The 16,436-nt window shown below is 40.0% G+C and overlaps 1 protein-coding gene across 1 annotated transcript in view; it reads left to right on the top strand.

Moving 5' to 3' along the window:
* The window catches only part of SLC35F1 (solute carrier family 35 member F1), a 422,653-nt gene that overhangs the window by 244,802 nt on the left and 161,415 nt on the right, over positions 1-16,436 (top strand). The window contains exon 2 of the mRNA XM_060167349.1: positions 3,369-3,544. Within this exon, the coding sequence (XP_060023332.1) occupies positions 3,369-3,544 (176 nt within the window). The remainder of the gene's footprint in view (positions 1-3,368; positions 3,545-16,436) is intronic.

Raw genomic sequence — 16,436 nt, 5'->3', positions numbered from 1 at the left:
GTGGACATACTCAGCACCAGGACCCACTCTCTGGTATATGAGCTGTAACTCTCCCCACTTCTCTTCCACTTAAGGATGTAAGTTATTATGCAAGTAAGAGTGACCCAATGAGAGGATAATCATGAATCCACTCTAAATTATTTTTAATCATTTTAAACATTATTATTTTAACTATTTTTGTTATTTTTATGTTATGTATGACTAGATCAAACTTCTTCAAAGGATTCTTGGAATTCTTTAAAATTCTTCAAAATCAGCACCTTTATTTCTCACCACTTCTGTCCAATTAGTCACCACTAACTATCCCTTCTGTGAAATTCTCTGTTGCCTTTGTTTCCATGATACCAAGTGTTGCTCTGGTACTGACCACCCAAAGTGGTCTTTCAAAGGCTGGCAGTGACTACAAATCATCTTTTGTCAGTCCTCATTCTTCATGCTCTCTAAGCAACATTCAATATTACAACTGTTCCCTCCACGAAAGTCTCTGTTCCCTTGGTTTCCTTGACATAAAGAACTATCTTGGTCTTCCCCTTAGCCTTCAAACCACTTCTGACTCCAATGATGTACCACTTCTGACTCCAATGATGTGCCTCTTCGTTCGTCCCTAACCCCAGTCTGGGGATTCTCCAAAGACTTCCTAGGCCTTCTTATTTTATTTCCTCTTCTTCCTTCCATGTTGTTAGCATCCATTTCCAGTACTTTAGCCACCACTCTTATATGTAAAAGTTCCGCATATTTTTCTCCTTGTTGACCTCCCTATCCAACTCTGATCCCATGATCTAATACTGCTGGATCATTTGGAAGTTCATTTGGCAGCTCAAATTCAATATACCAAAAATGTTTGTTATCTTTACACTAAAACCAACTCCTTATCGTGGTTTTTGTTAGTGCGTATCACACTTCTCTTAGGCTGGCTTAAAAACCTTTGAGTTAAATCTGGTACTTCTCTTTACTTCTGCTTTTCTTTCTTCTTTTTTTTGAAATCATCCTTTCATTTCAACAAAACTGTTCAGTGTTGCCTAGGTCTACCTCTGCACTGTCTTGAAGCTCTCCATTTTCTACTTCCTCTGAATGGTACTGCCCAGCTGTAAATATAGTGAAGAACATTATACCAGCATCACAGTAAAAACAATAATTATAGTATAATGATATAGAAGTAAAGGAGATATATCCCAGGGAAAAGAGGGCAGAGAAGACTTTTTAAAGGGGGTAACATAACGTGTGAGCCAAATCTTGAAAGATGAATAAGAGTCAGACTGACATGTCAGGATGAACATTCTGGAAATAATAACATGTGAAAAGGAACGCCAACAAAGAAGACCACGACTCATTGTTGAAGTGCAAGTAGCTCTATAGGTCTGGAGCTCTGGCTTCATGGGGGAATAAAGTGGGGAAGCAGGAGGCAGAGCTTTGCGGTAGTAGGAGTGGAGGGAGGGTATTGAGGGCCTTGTTTCAGTATCTGCTACTGCATAACAAACCACCCCAAACTTCATGCCCTAAAACAACACAACCAATGATTATTTCTCACAGTTCTCCAACTGGGCAGCAATCACTGGGGACGGTTCATCTCTGCTCCACATGACTCAGGTTGGCGCTGCTCCACTGGGGCGAGAGGATCCACAATCCTCACTCACATGTCTGGTACTTCAGCTGAGGTGGCAGTGGTTGGCTGGGTCTCTCTTCTTCTTTTCACACAGCCTCTCAGTATTCGGTAGTCTAGCTCTGGTTCTTTACATGGAAGCTGTATCCTAAGAGGGCAGAAAATGGAAGCCGCAGAGCTTCTTAAGGTTTAGGACCAGAAGTCACATGACATCTCTCCCCCTACCTTCTATTGGTCAAAGCAAGTCACAAGACCAGCTCAGCTTCTGGAAAAGGAAAATAGACCCCACCTCCCTTTGGGAGAAGCAGCATGAATATAGAGGGATGTGAGGAAATGTTGGCAGACATCTTTGTAGATGGTGTAACATAGGCCTTATAGATCACTGCATTCTGTAGGGTACCATCTATAGGGTATCATCTATAGGGTAGGATTTTAAGCAACAGACTGACATTTTAAACTTACATGTTTAAAAATATCGCTTTGACTCCTTTGACACCTTTATGAAGATTGAATTGAAGGGTCAGGGCCAGTGCCTGGAAACAGAGCAATCTACCCATCTACCAAGGCAGCCTCTGCCAGTATGTTACAGGCTAACCTCTGCAGAGTCTTTTTCATAGGTCCCCATGCATTGCCACAATTTGTCCTCCTCGTGGAAGCAAATGGAATGAGTGATGGATGCCTTTTTTAAAAAGAAGGATACCACCAAGGTGTCCACCCAGAACCCTGCCCAGGGGTCCAGTGCCCCTTCCAGAAAGATGGATTCACATCTGCCATGGGGGAGGGAATATGCAATGCTGCAGAAGCTCTGCCTAATGCTTTTCTGTTTAGAAATACTACTCTTTGCTTATTTTATGTTCATTTTTCTTTAAATAAATAAATCAGGAAAGTCAGATGAGACTCCTGGGGAGAGCAGAAGTCTGCTTTGCAGAAGCCAGGGGCTTGTCCTGTGTCAGAGCATACAGGTGGATGTGACCATAAAGCCCACATGGGCGTTTTATTTCTATGCAAAGTGAACCGTTTGACTCTTGCCTGTAATCTCCACTACAGTGGTCTGTAGGGTCAGTGCCTATAAAAAAAAGCCATAGAAAATATTCACAGAATTTGAAATGTCTTATTGTACCCCCTCAGTCACAAATTTCCTTCGTGAATGAGAGTTTTAATGTGTCAGCAACTGCGACTTGAGCAGAGGAGAGCAGAGACTAGTGCTTATTAGTGCTTGTTAGAGCCAACTGTTCAATATCTGGGAATGGAGAGGAGATAGTCCTTTTAGATTATCAGGGGTTTGTATGGCCTCTTTACCTAAGTGTTCCTAGAGCCAAGATTTTGGTCTGTGAAGAAAAAAGTCTCTGTTTTTTGGTACAAGAACCTGAGGACAAGGTTGGAATATGGTCCTGCTTCGTCAGTGTTCAGGTTCTCTCTCAGGTTTCTGAACATTTGTTCATGCCATGGTGGCATCAGGATGATGTTAATTCCCCCCCAGAGCTCCAGGGCTCAGTAGGTAGAAGCCAGGATCACTAGGAGAGATTTGGTCTCAAATCTCAGCTTTGCCACTTCCTAGTTATGCGACTGTAAGAAAATTCCTTAACCCCTCTAAACTTTGGTTTCTTCCTCTGCAAAACCCCAGTAAGGTAGCATTGCTATGATGGATTAAAAGAAATACTGTTTATTGCACTTAGCCTAGTGAATGGCACAAGTGCTCAGTAAATTTTAAGTGATTGTTCTAATGGACTTAATGCTGATCTTTGCTATGTTTCTCTTTATTTCTCAGGGAGATGTTAATCTCTGTGGCTCTAGGACAGGTGTTATCCCTCCTTATTTGTGGAATTAGCTTGACCAGCAAGTACCTGTCAGAAGATTTCCATGCCAATACACCAGTCTTCCAGAGTTTCCTCAATTACATCCTCCTCTTCTTGGTCTATACCACCACACTAGCTGTCAGACAAGGTAAGCATGCAAAATCCTGAGACTATAGCTTCGTTTCTCTTTTAGCAACATCTGCAAGAGTGATGAGCGATGACCAGATTAACTTTTTTCACTTACAGCGTCATAAGACAATTCAAAACCGCAAATGTCACTTTTCTATTTTGCAGTAATACAGCAAACAAAATGAGTGAGTAAACCACAAAGAAGCATAAATTGTGTGAATTCAGCAGGAAGTAGGAAATGCATGTATAGGCAGAAATGTACAATTGCTTATATTTGAATTCCTGTTAGCATTCCTTGTACCCCTCAGTAAATCTAAATAGACTGCTTCGCTGGAACCTGGAACAGGCCTGATGAAGCTGTCTTAATAAATGCTAACCCTTAGAAATCCAAGGGGATTACAGACAAATATATGTTCTTGGAAAAGTGTCACGAGAAAGATAAAAATAGTAAACACAAACAACTCTAGTAATAACAAAGGGGGAAAGAAAGAAAAGAAAGCTACCACAAATGGCCATGTGAGATGTTCTGTCTAAACTTAAAAGAGCCAAAAAAATGAAACAAGTCCTCCAAGAGTCAGTGCAAGGAAAACTTATTGAAGGGCAATTGCAGTTGAAATCCTTGGGGTATATCTCTGGAGGATATACTTCAGAGACTTATGATTATACCTATGGCCCAGAAATAGCCAATAATAATCCCCCAGTATCAGCTGTCGACTGTAAAATATGCACTGAAAAGTAGCCATTAATAGGTTTGAAGACAATTATATACCATAATAATGAATAAAGATATGTGTATAGCCGTATACATCAATCCTAAGAGTCATACTCTTTAGAAACTTTGCTAATAATCGTATATCAGCATTGAATTTGTATATTTCTTTATTTGGATTGTCCTTCAGAGTCGTATTGCTTAATTAAAATGATTTGGGCAGGACTAGATTTCATCTTAGAGGGAGAGTAAAAATGAACAAGTTAGGACTGAATTCTAGTTTAACTTGGGATTTGTTTAAAGTATTGGAAAAGCTAATTTCATTTACTTCTCAAATATTGGTGTTATTGGTGTTTGTTTATTAAAATTTAACATCGGTAGGCATAATTAATTTAAGAGTAACATTTCAAATAAAACCTCAGGCTACAGAAGTTATAGACATTGAGTCTCAGCTATATTTCCTCAGTAGGATTTGGAAGCTAATGATTTTGAATGCTACAAATGCATTATCTAAACAGTTATACCCACAATTTCACCATTGGTGCCTCAATCCAGGAAAGAACTCCAGAAAATGAGGAAATTGGGGAGGCATATAATTAGAAATTTACTTATGAGAGACTGTTAACATGAGGAATGTATAGTTTGGTCGTTCAAGAAGAGAGAGCTATGCAGTTTGACTTAAAAATCACTTGATGAAAGCTTGGATAATAGTTTAGAATTATTAGAGAATAGAATGGTTTTAGCCCAGAACAAGGATTATAATTAAGGATAGTAAGATTAAATGAAGAGCAATTTTGCAACACTCTAATATAACCAAAAACAGCACACGGAAGCGGTGAATTTACGTTCTGTAGAGATTTTTAGAACCAAACAGTCTCGACTACAAGATGGTGAACTACAACTAGTCTTTGGGTTCTTGTCAGTCTTACTTTCCAGGAGCCCAGAGATTTAGCAAAAACTCTCATCAGGGAAAAAAATAAAATCAAGCCATTCTAAGAAACAGAGAATAATTTCACAGTTACAGGTAGAGACAGAAAAGCTTAAAAAACTAAATGTAGAAAAAGACCCAAAGTTACTGATAATACCTTCTGTTGAGGCTTTATAATGTGCCAGCTACTCCCTATGTGAATTACCTCTTTTATTCCTTCAATCCAAGGAAATAAGAATTATTATCCAAAATTTTATAAGTGAGAGATCGGAGGCTCCCCCAGCATCAGGAACCTGCTCCAGGCTACAGAACTAGGGAGAGTAGGGGCCCCTCCCAGGCCAGGGCTGGGTGCCTTCATTGGCCCACTGTGCCCACCCATGTGCGGTCCGGGGAGGAAGGAAGAGGGAAGGGAGACAGGTTGGAGCCAAAGGAGGATTCTTCCCCTTGAATTTCAAAACCCTGGATAAGAAACCAGCCCTGGGGGCAAAGTCTAGTGAGGCACAGCACTGATGTCAGGAGGATGTGACTGTAAACGGTGCTGGGAGAGGATGGCGAGGGTGGGCAGGGCAGAGGCATGACTGGAAAGAGGCCAAGGACCAGAAGCAGCAAGGAATTCAGAGGCTCTTTGGAAGTAAAAGACTGAAGAGGACCTCAGAAAATTCCGACTGTCATTGCAGTTGGTGCTGGAGAGAACCAGTTTCTAAAATGCCCTATCCAGAGATTTCTGCATTGCCTCAGATTATCACTAAATATGCTGGCGTGTCTTTATTTGGGTGTTTACTCAGAATGTTTGTTTGTTTTAAGCTTCATCTTTAGAAGTTTTAATAGGCTGGCATTAAGCTAACATCTGGAAATCAACATAGTAATTACATTAATTTTGTATAGGCTGATTCCGTGCCGTGTTCTAGAGACATAATAATCTCCTTCCTCATGCACCTCAAGATCTGAGAGGGAATGAACAGAGCAAAGAGGAGAGGATGGAAAGTGTGATGTGTGTGAGGAAAGTGCTGTCATGGCCACATTTTCTCCTCCCTTCCAGGTACTTCCTAAGTACTCTGCTAAGTACTCTGCCGGGAGTGCTGCAGGTCAGGATTGAGCAAGATGCCAGCCTTCCCAATTCTTCCAGCACAGATGTCACTGGCCCCACAAGGCCACCATATTCATTTGATACCACCTTAGGCCACACAATAGCAATAAGTTAGACTCAGGAATAACAATCTTTCTTTATCGTTTTAATTATAAAATGTATGATTGTCACATGTAAACATATTGTGATAACTGCAAGAAGCCTTTCAAGAGCATTAAGGGTGATGTTATTACACAAGCCTTGTGGAAATTTGACTTCAGAGTTAAAGTGAATTCTCCTCACCAAATTTGCAGTGAACCAATGATCAAAGACTCTGAAGCAACAGAATGCAGTATAAGTTTCAGTGTAACGCCAGTTCAAACTGGAGTTTTGAATTTGTCCCTGATTATTAATTGGTTCCTACAAAAATTTGTAGAAAACCAAAAATTGATTCCTACAAAGATCATCCTCCTTAAAAAAAAAAAGTATACTGTAGAACGAGTTTTAAGGCTAGCCCTTCGTGATTGGAGCTAGGTTTTTTTATTCCAGATGGTTCTAAAATTTTTTAAAATCTTGCTGTTTCTCCTAAAGAGCTTCTTTAATACAACTCTGTAGAAAAAAAATGTACTTCAAAAAAGTAGTTCCAAAAAAAAAAAAAAGTAGTTCCAATGACAATGTATCACATTTGAGAATTCAGATAAAATTTAGATAGCTGTTACTTGGTTAGTTGTAACCACTTCGGGGAAATTACTCAGACAATGTGGTGAAGTGGTTAAGAATCCGCCTGCCAATGCAGGAGACACGGGTTTGAACCCTGGTCCAGGAATATCCCACATGCCGTGGAGCAACTAAGCCCGTGTGCCACAAATACTGAGCCTGCGCTCTAGAGCCCATGCACCACAACTACTGAGCCCGCGTGCCACAACTACTGAAGCCTGCGTGCCTAGAACTCATGCTCTGCAACAAGAGAAGCCATCGCAAGGAGAAGCCGACACACCACAACGAAGAGTAGCCCCCACTTGCTGCAACTAGAGAAAGCCCGCGTGCAGCAACGAAGACCCAACACAGCCAGGGAGGGAAAAAGAAAAAAAAAATACACACACACACACACACACACACACACACACACACACCCCCATTGAAATAATGCCTGAAATCCAAACTCACGCTATATGTACAAAGTAGGATTTCAGGAATTGTAAAGAAAAACGTAGTCCTCCTCTTGTGTTTCTCCTTTACTCTTGCTCTACCACCACACCACAATACTTCTGACACCAGATGTGTGGGGCTTTTCCCACACCATGCAATTCTGTGACAGCTGGGTGTCTTACAGTATAACTCAGTTCTGACAGTTCTATCTGGAGATGGATAGAAGGTATTACCTGTGCTTCTGACATACCTGCTATAGATCAGAGGTTCCCACGAACCCTCCTTGGGTTTGGTTAATTTGCTCGAGCGTCTCACAGGACTCAGGAAAGCAGTTTACTTACTGTTTACCAGTTTATTACAAAAGGATGTGATAAAGGATATAGATGTATGCTCAGATGGAAGAGGTGAGTAGGGCAAGGTGTGTGGAAAGGGTCGTGGAGCCCCCAGGCCCTCTCTGGGCACAGCTCTTAGCATCTCCATGTCACGTGTTCACCAACCCTAGAGCTCTCTAACCCTCATGCTTTTGGAATTTTTTCGGAGGCTTCATTAGGTAGACATGATCATTAGCTTCATTTCCAGCCCCTCTCCTCTCTCTGGAAAATGGGAAGGCTTCTAATCATAGCTTGGTGTTTCTGGTGACCAGCCCCATCCAGGAGCGCACCAAGAGTCACCTCATTAGAAACAAAAGAAATTCCTATCTCTCTGGAAATTGTAAGGGATTTAGGAGCTCTGTGTCAGGAACTAGGGTCAAAGACCAAATATTAGAACCAAATATGCTCCTAGCATTCTTCTCACTTAGGAAATTACAAGTGTTTTAGGAGCTCTGAGCCAGGAACTGGGGGCAGAGAACGATACATATATATTTCTATTATCTCACAGGTATATGACTAAGAAAGTATAGTGAAGCTTCCCAAAACTTACGGATTTGCCTGGGAAGCCTCTTCCTCATGCCTACTGTTTTCTTAAAATTCCATGTAATACTAGCTGAAATCAGGAAGCAGAGAAACACAAAAAGCAAAGACTGTGAACAACTAAAGACCACTCAGTTCTTGCATTTGGACGTAGAAGCAAGAAATGTGACAGGCTTTTAAAACAAAGGTGAAATAGGATATATTTCTTATCCAGAAAAATTATGTCATCAAACTTTTTGCCCATAAGCTTCTTTTATCAATTATTACAAGAATTCTGCTGCTTCCCAGAACTACTTTCAGCAGTTCTTAAATAATAGATATCCGTGGTTCTTTTTTTGGCAGTTTTTAACTTCTGAATATATATAAACCACACAATTTTTAAATAGTCAATAATTTCTTCTTCCTTTTCTCCTGCCAGTTTTTCTCAGTTCTTGCCTCTCCAATTTCTTTTTGTTTTCCTTATCAACAAGTTGCTCAATGATGGGGAAGGTAAAGATTGTGGAGCAAAACCAGGATGCTAAGAGTGAAAAGAAAACACTTTCGTTCCTTGTTTTCTTCCTCAAGTCATGATGGCGGGGAAAGAATGGGTATCAGTAATGAACGCATGGATAGAATCAGAAGTGCCTGCTTCTTTTTGTATACAGACCCTAGAAAGAGAAGCAAAGGTTGCCACTGTTGAGCATCATTAGAGATATTCCTGATGACTAGTTCTACAAGTTTTGCTTTTTCACTGAAAGATATTTTTATAAGCTCTTCCAATTTTGAATAAAAGACAAGCTTGCAGCTAAAAATTTGATGAGTATTGCATGAATTCCAGCAAATTCTTACATACACTTTAAAATATTTGTTGAATCTTTTATATATTTCTTTGGGTGAGTGTGAAAATGAAACAAGTTACTAATAGTACTAACAGAACACTCAAATATATCATCATGTGTAATCCCTTTGATTTTTTCCAAAGAGAATACTGAAAAGTAAATTCATGCCTTACTGTTCAAGAGAAATATTCTCGGTTTGAACATTAAATTCCAGAAGACAGAAATCCTAGAGGTCTAGGTTCAAATTTCAGTTCTCAGTGGAGAGGCTGAAGGCATTAAGTCAGCTCAGGAATATCAAGCACTCACCCTCTCCTGATCCCTTTTACCCACTATCTTCTTTTTTCACCCAGAGCACTCAAATAGGGCAGGATTGGTGAGAGAAATATATAAAGATGACAGCCTTGTCTACACACAATAGCTGGATGCAACTCATGGCCCAGTAGTCTAGTCCCCACAAGATGTTCTTCTCAGAATTTGTACCAAAAAAGTATTGCTCCTTTTGGTGGTGGCTGGGGAGACATTAATCAGAAGATAATTGTTGCCTCTTCCAATGTAAGGCAGGCTTCATATTTGTTCTCTGCAGAAACACTATACTTCTTACACTTCTTACAATGACATAGGCTAAATTCTCAATTACCAATGCTGCAAGATTTAAAATATCTGTGTAATTAGAAGAAACATAGGACTTCATACGAAATAATATAGACCTCTCAGAAAACCACAAGGTCTGGGAAACTTAGGTATCTGGCATTTCACAGTACGTCAGACCCTAGAATCCCCTGAAGATCTCACCTCCCCAGTTCTGTTTGTATGGCTCTGCCTCTGTGAATCTTTGCCCCTTGCCTTTGTTGGAATTTTCTTTGGTGCTTGCCATAGGAAGTCAAAAACACAGGCCAGAGCAGTAAAAAGAGTTCACGCAGGATCCAGGATTTTCTCAGAGCAGACGCCTCAGTTTTGTTTTGTTTTTTAATTTATATTAGAGTACAGTTGATTTACAATTTTGTGTTAGTTTCAGGTGTACAGCAAAGTGATTCATTTATACATATACACGTATCCATTCTTTTTCAGAATCTTTTCGCATATAGGTTATTACAGAATATTGAGTAGAGTTTCCTGTGCTATACAGTAGGTCCTTGTTGATTATCTATTTCATATATAATAGTGTGTATTTGTTAATCCCAAACTCCTAATTTATCTCTCCCCCCAATGTTTCCATTTTGGTAACCATAAGTTTGTTTTCAAAGTCTGTGAGTCTGTTTCTGTTTTGTAAATAAGTTCATTTGTATCATTCTTTTTTAGATTCCACATGTAAGTGATATCATATGATATTTGTCTTTCTCTGTCTGACTTACTTCACTTCATATGATCATCTCTAAGTCCATCCATGTTGCTGCAAATGGCATGATTTCATTCTTTTTTATGGTTGAGTAATATTCCATATTCCATTATTTCAGTGATGTTGTATATACGTACAACATCGTCTTTATCCATTCATCCGTCGATGGGCATTTTGGTTGCTTCTGTGTCTTGGCTATTGTAAATAGTGCTGCAATGAACGTTAAGGTGCATGTATCTTTTCGAATTACGGTTTTCTGCAAGTATATGCCCAGGAGTGGGATTGCCAGATGATATGGTAGATCTATTTTTCGTTTTTTAAAGAACCTGCATACTATTCTCCATAGTGGCTGTACCAATTTACATTCCCACCAACAGTGTAGGAGTGTTCCCTTTTCTCCACACCCTCTCCAGCATTTATTGTTTGTATGTTTTTTGATCATGGCCATTCTGACCGGTGTGCGGTGATACCTCATTGTAGTTTTGATTTGCACTTCTCTAATAATTAGTGATGTTGAGCATCTTTTCATGTGCTTTTTGGCCATCTTGTATGTTGAAGCCTGAGTTCTGCTCATACACAGCTAGTTCAGTTTCCAGTTCTCTGGATAACCTTGACTAAATGAGAAGGGATTCTTAGATGGTTGGATAGGGAAGGACTTGACAAATGTAAATACTGAATTGTAACTCCCTTGAGAGTCGTGGGGGAGATATTACTGTCACTTACCTACGTCTGGTGAGGTAATAGTCACTGGAGCCTATTAAAACATCTCCCTTATGGGAAATTACTTGGCAAACCTCCATTCCTATTCCTTGTCATGTTGCATTTATTTTTACTTCATATGTATGATTGGAGAGTTTTATCCCCCATAGTATAGAAAGGCTGTACCTCAGTGATTTCTGAAATGAACCTTGGTGGACACTCCATGGGAATTATGCTTATGTTGGGGAAGGGAGAAGAGAAGGTGGGGCAGCGGGTGGGGGTGAAGGGATTTTTACACAGACCATGCTGGGAAATTGTTAGAGAAGATCAAAGGGGAAAATTAAAATCCATTTCTAGCAAAACTGCCTGCCAGTATGTGGAGCAACTGGAACGCTCATATACTGCTGCTGGGAATGCAAAGCGATGCGGACACTTTGGAAGACGGCTTGGCAGTTTCTTATAAAGTTAAACATCCACTTACCGTGTAACCCATCAATCCCATTCTTCGAAGAGAAATGAAAACATCATATCCACGCAAAGAACTATACGCAAGTGTCCATTGCAGTTTTATTCACATTCATAAGCCCAAACTGTAACCAACCCAAAAGCTCATCAGTTTGTGAAAGGAGAAAAACAGTTGTGGTAAATGCGCACAATGGAGTATGACTCAGCCATAGAAGGAAAACGCTACTGATACATGCAATGATATGGATTAATCTCGAAAGCATTATGCTATGTGCAAGAAGCCGGACACGAAAGCTTATACACTGTATACTTACATAATGCATAGTAATGCGATGTTCTGGAAAAGGCAAAACTATAAGGTCAGGAAATAGATCAGTGGTTGCTAGAGTGGGGAGTGGGGTGTTGACTGCAAAGGGACACAAGGGAACTTTTGGGGTAATGGAAATGTTCTGTATACCTTGGTTGCTGTAGAGGTTACATGACTATATACGTTTGTCAAAATTCTTCAAACTGTACACTTAAAAGGGGTGCCTTTTATTAGATATAAATTATACTTTAGTACACTTGACCAAAGGGAAAAAAAAAGAAAGAGAACTGTCTACTCTCACTCCATGGCTGCCATGATGAAATAACGTTATCACTGGGCTCAGAGTTTCCAAGGTATAGCTATTCCCTCAGTCACTTATGGGTATTAGGAAATGCCATTAAAACTTCCTACTTCATTGTGGCATGCCTTCAGGCTGCAAGAATGAGTATAGTTTCCTCCAACCCCAGAAAATGTACCTACTCTAAAGAACTTGCTCCTGGGACGTGAATTATTATTTATCAAGCTCACAATCTATTAAATAATGTAAAAGTACATAAATTTCATACATATGCAGTGCTTACAGGGTGAATCTGCCCCAAGTCAAGTCTCCCACAGTCTTAACCAAATTTACAGTACCTAACAGTGCATATACTGTTTGTGCTAAAGTGACTGAATCTCAAATAGAGTGATTCCTTAGGCAGAACTTTCAATATCACTTAGCACAATAAATGACTTTTAGACTGAAGGAAAATGACGTGAATATGCAACACCATTTTCTTTTAATGAATCCTTACATAAACTTACACACACACACACACACACACACACACACACACACACACACTATACATCAGGCCCTCCCTCATTCCCCATGCCAAATACTTGATTAATGGATGCCCTTCTGATTCTTCTATTCCAAACAGCATATAAGCATGGAGGGAGGGATTGTCTTCCTGTTTTATCTGGAGTCTATGTTGACTGTTAATTCTGGAAATCTTTAAGCATTCATCTATCCATGCTGAGAGCTGGCATAGAGCAATACTCATTCTTGGCACGAAGCTCCAGCATTCTTGTGGGAGATTGAAGGGTGGTTACAAGATGATAACTATATTGCCTGAAGGAGATAAGTCCCCTTCTGCCAAAATAGTGCTTTGTATGTAATTAGTGTAAAAATTCAGAGGAATAGAGTTTATCCTTACAATCATCTTTCTCATTAAAAAAGAATCATAATGGAAGAACAAAGCAGTCCCTGCAGTGAATTGAATTGCTTTCCCTAAGTTTTCATTAAATCAAAGACTCAGCAGTTAGCCATCTTGCAGACACTATTGCAGTCTGCTGCATGAGATTTGCAGGGCGGGAAGGGGGGGAATAAAACAATGAAGCAAAGTTATTTTTTCTTCACAGGATTAGAATTGCATTGTGATTATCTTTAGATCAGAGTTCCCTGTCCATGCATTTTTTTGACTGTCTGGTTTCATTCGTTTCTATTTCTGAGTTCTTGAGGACCAGGAAGAAGAATGTGTAACTCACCAAATTTAAATGTGATTCCTGCAAATGGTGGGTTCTGACTACAAGTTGGAGTGACTGGGCCCCTTCAGTGACCTATATGAGGAAAAAATATAAAAGAAATTACTTCCAGATAAAAGAAAATATGATCAAAATTTGTGACAATTTTTTACTATTTGATATGTCTTTGAAAGAACATGAATATTACTTTATTTTACCTTTAACTGCCTAATTAGTCATGTCTAAGAAAATGTCTACCCTTAAAAATCATATTTGGGAATTATTACTTATGTTCACTAAATTAAGCAATTAGGATCTAGACATTTTCTGTTTCTCAGTTCAATAGAAATTCAAGAGCCATTGAGTCATCCTGGGTTAACTTGCCTGTGCTGTATTTCTTCATTTCACAAGTCAGAGTAATAATAGTAACTGCCTTACAGCTTTCACGTGGACCAAGTGAGGTAATATATGTGGAAAACTCCTAGCACAGTGTCAGACATATAAAAAGCATTCAATGAATATAATCTGCCGTCATTGGAATTAGATTTGCTTCATAAATGATTGATTTTCCTCCCCAGAAAGTTGGATTTTACACATGTACCCCTTAATTTGAATCAATTCTATCATGCGGACCCTGAAATTCGTTAGCCATATCCCAGCACTTATGTTCTCCTTAACTTGTCACTGGATGTCAGAGTAGGCACTGGTCTGATTTACAGAGGGAGCAAAAGGAGAGACATTTTAGATGCTTTCTTACCTACGGTGTCCATTGTGAATGAGGGAATTCATTGATATAATTATTATACTAGAGCAGGACTAATTCTGAAATGCCTGAGCCCAAGTCCTTCCCCCGCAGCATGTAGAGTGGGGCTCCCTCCTGCCTGAGGAAGCTACGTGGTGGGAGACCATGGGCACCCAGAATCTGTTCAGAAGGAGCCAGAGCCCCCCCTTCAACTTTCAAGCATAACTTCACTCAAATGGTCCAAACTACAAGAAATCAGAAGGGGAAGGAGGGAATCTCGCTCCCATTTTTTGACAGGGTAAGAATATTATGTCTATTTTAAAGTTGAAAAATAAAATCAGGGTGACAATAGGAAAAAATAAAACTGGTCCAAGATGAAAAAGAGCTGCGAAATACCCAGAGAGAGCACAAAGCACTGGGGGCTACACAGCCAGGGAAGTGTAGGCAGCCAGTGCGTCATTCTCTAGCTAAGAAGGGGAGAGGCTGTCACAGATCGCGGAGCCATCGTTCAGCCATCTTTCAGCAAGAAGAACACACTGTAGACAAACTCAATGGACTACTAGGGCTCACCAAGTTCAAAGCAGCTGGTTCTATGCCTACAAGCACAATTCAACTTTTGGCTTAGTGAATGTCATTCGCGGAGGTCGAAATTTCCAGCTGTGCTGTGTTAAACTCAGGACCATTATAGCACAGCTTTAAGCAAGCTATTGATTTTACACTTTTGTCAGACTAAAAGAAACTAAGATCACTCAGGAGCAAGCAAAGAACTCAACTTCTATAAATAAAGTTAAGGAACTTGGTAACTTCTTTTTCACAGAGCAATGTGTGGGCAGAGCTTATGTAAGTGGCATAAATGAAGTCTCTGCCCTGTTAAAAATTGTAAATTGTTTACTATATGGAAACGTAATAGATCTCAATCCCTGATTTCTCTTGTATTGGCATCAGTTACGTTGACTAATTTAGATATCTGACAGGAAAGTCATTGATAAGTGTGTTCCTATACTCAGTGTCTCTTAACTGAAGGAATCAACCTGGTGTACAAGCCAAGGATTCAAATTCTCCCTAGCCTACAGAGGTTTATAGTTTTAGGTCTGCCCATGATTACTTCATACAGAACCTTCTAGAACACTCTGACCTGATTACATCTATTCAGCTTTCTCTTATCTAAATTTATCTTACTTTCCTCAGTTGCTCATTCCTTCTTTATGTGTTCTTTCATACATTATTTCATTCATTAAGTCGGCAGACACTTCTTGAGGGCCTTGTTCTGTTAGGCAGTGTACTACCAGGTGTGAAGGATACCTGAGTGAAGATCATCTCCCTTCTGACACCCCTTCTAAGCTCACAGACAAGAGGAGGAGAGTAAACAGTCCCTGTCATTGCAGGAGTACAGATCTGAGCCCCGCCCCCACCAGCTTTCCCTTATCTCCACCAAATCTCCATTGCAAAAGAATTTACTTCTCTGCTATCCATTTGAACAGTCTTTGCTCCATTCAGCCACCCTTTCCCAATTATTCACAACAGAAGGATTCAGTCCAAGCAGGTAGAATCAATCCATTGCTGTTTCACAGCCTTCCTCTTGGCCTTTCTTTGACGGTGCACACCCCTTGCTCCAGGACCCTGACTTTGCATTCAGAAGAGTGGCAGCTCTTCCCCCAGTCCCTGCACCACCACCCCCATTGCTGTCTCCTGGGAGAACACAGCACTGACATCACCCACCTCCTTTATTTAGACTTGACTGTGGCAACTTCTTGGCTGCTAGGCGTCTATGAGCTAGAGCAGTTGGTATTTTCATGATTATTAGTGGCTCCCAAGACCCTCAAAAGTCTCTTCTCCTCTTACAAGCAGTTTATATATGGATCACAGATTTAGGTCTTTTTGCCTGACTTAAGTGACCCCTTTACGTAGTGGAAAATAGCCTTTACTTTTCTGGCTTTATCCTTTTAAGAAGTCTTTACCTTTCTGGTGATTTAGGAATGTACCTTTAGCACTTACTGTTACATGAATTTAAGCTCTTCCCAAGTTTCTAACAACGATAAACTAGAAACCACAATAATTTAATGTTATAAAATGAAAAGTAATAATACAGTGGAGGATATCAGAGTTCACAGCCTTTATTCTAGTACCTGACAAAGGGAAAAGGCTGCCAGCCACTCACTGGGACCTTTAGCGTATGTGGAGGGATGGGAAGGAAGGACAAAATAGCAACCGCTTGCTTTCAACCAACTAGCTCATCTTATTTTCTTAGCGTGCAGCATGTTCCATTCAGCACGTA

This window comes from Lagenorhynchus albirostris, chromosome 12 (genome assembly GCF_949774975.1).
Source record: "Lagenorhynchus albirostris chromosome 12, mLagAlb1.1, whole genome shotgun sequence".
In the NCBI taxonomy this organism is placed as follows: Eukaryota; Metazoa; Chordata; class Mammalia; order Artiodactyla; family Delphinidae; genus Lagenorhynchus; species Lagenorhynchus albirostris.
Note: the sequence above shows the minus strand (reverse complement) of the source record. Positions and strands in the feature narration are given on the sequence as shown.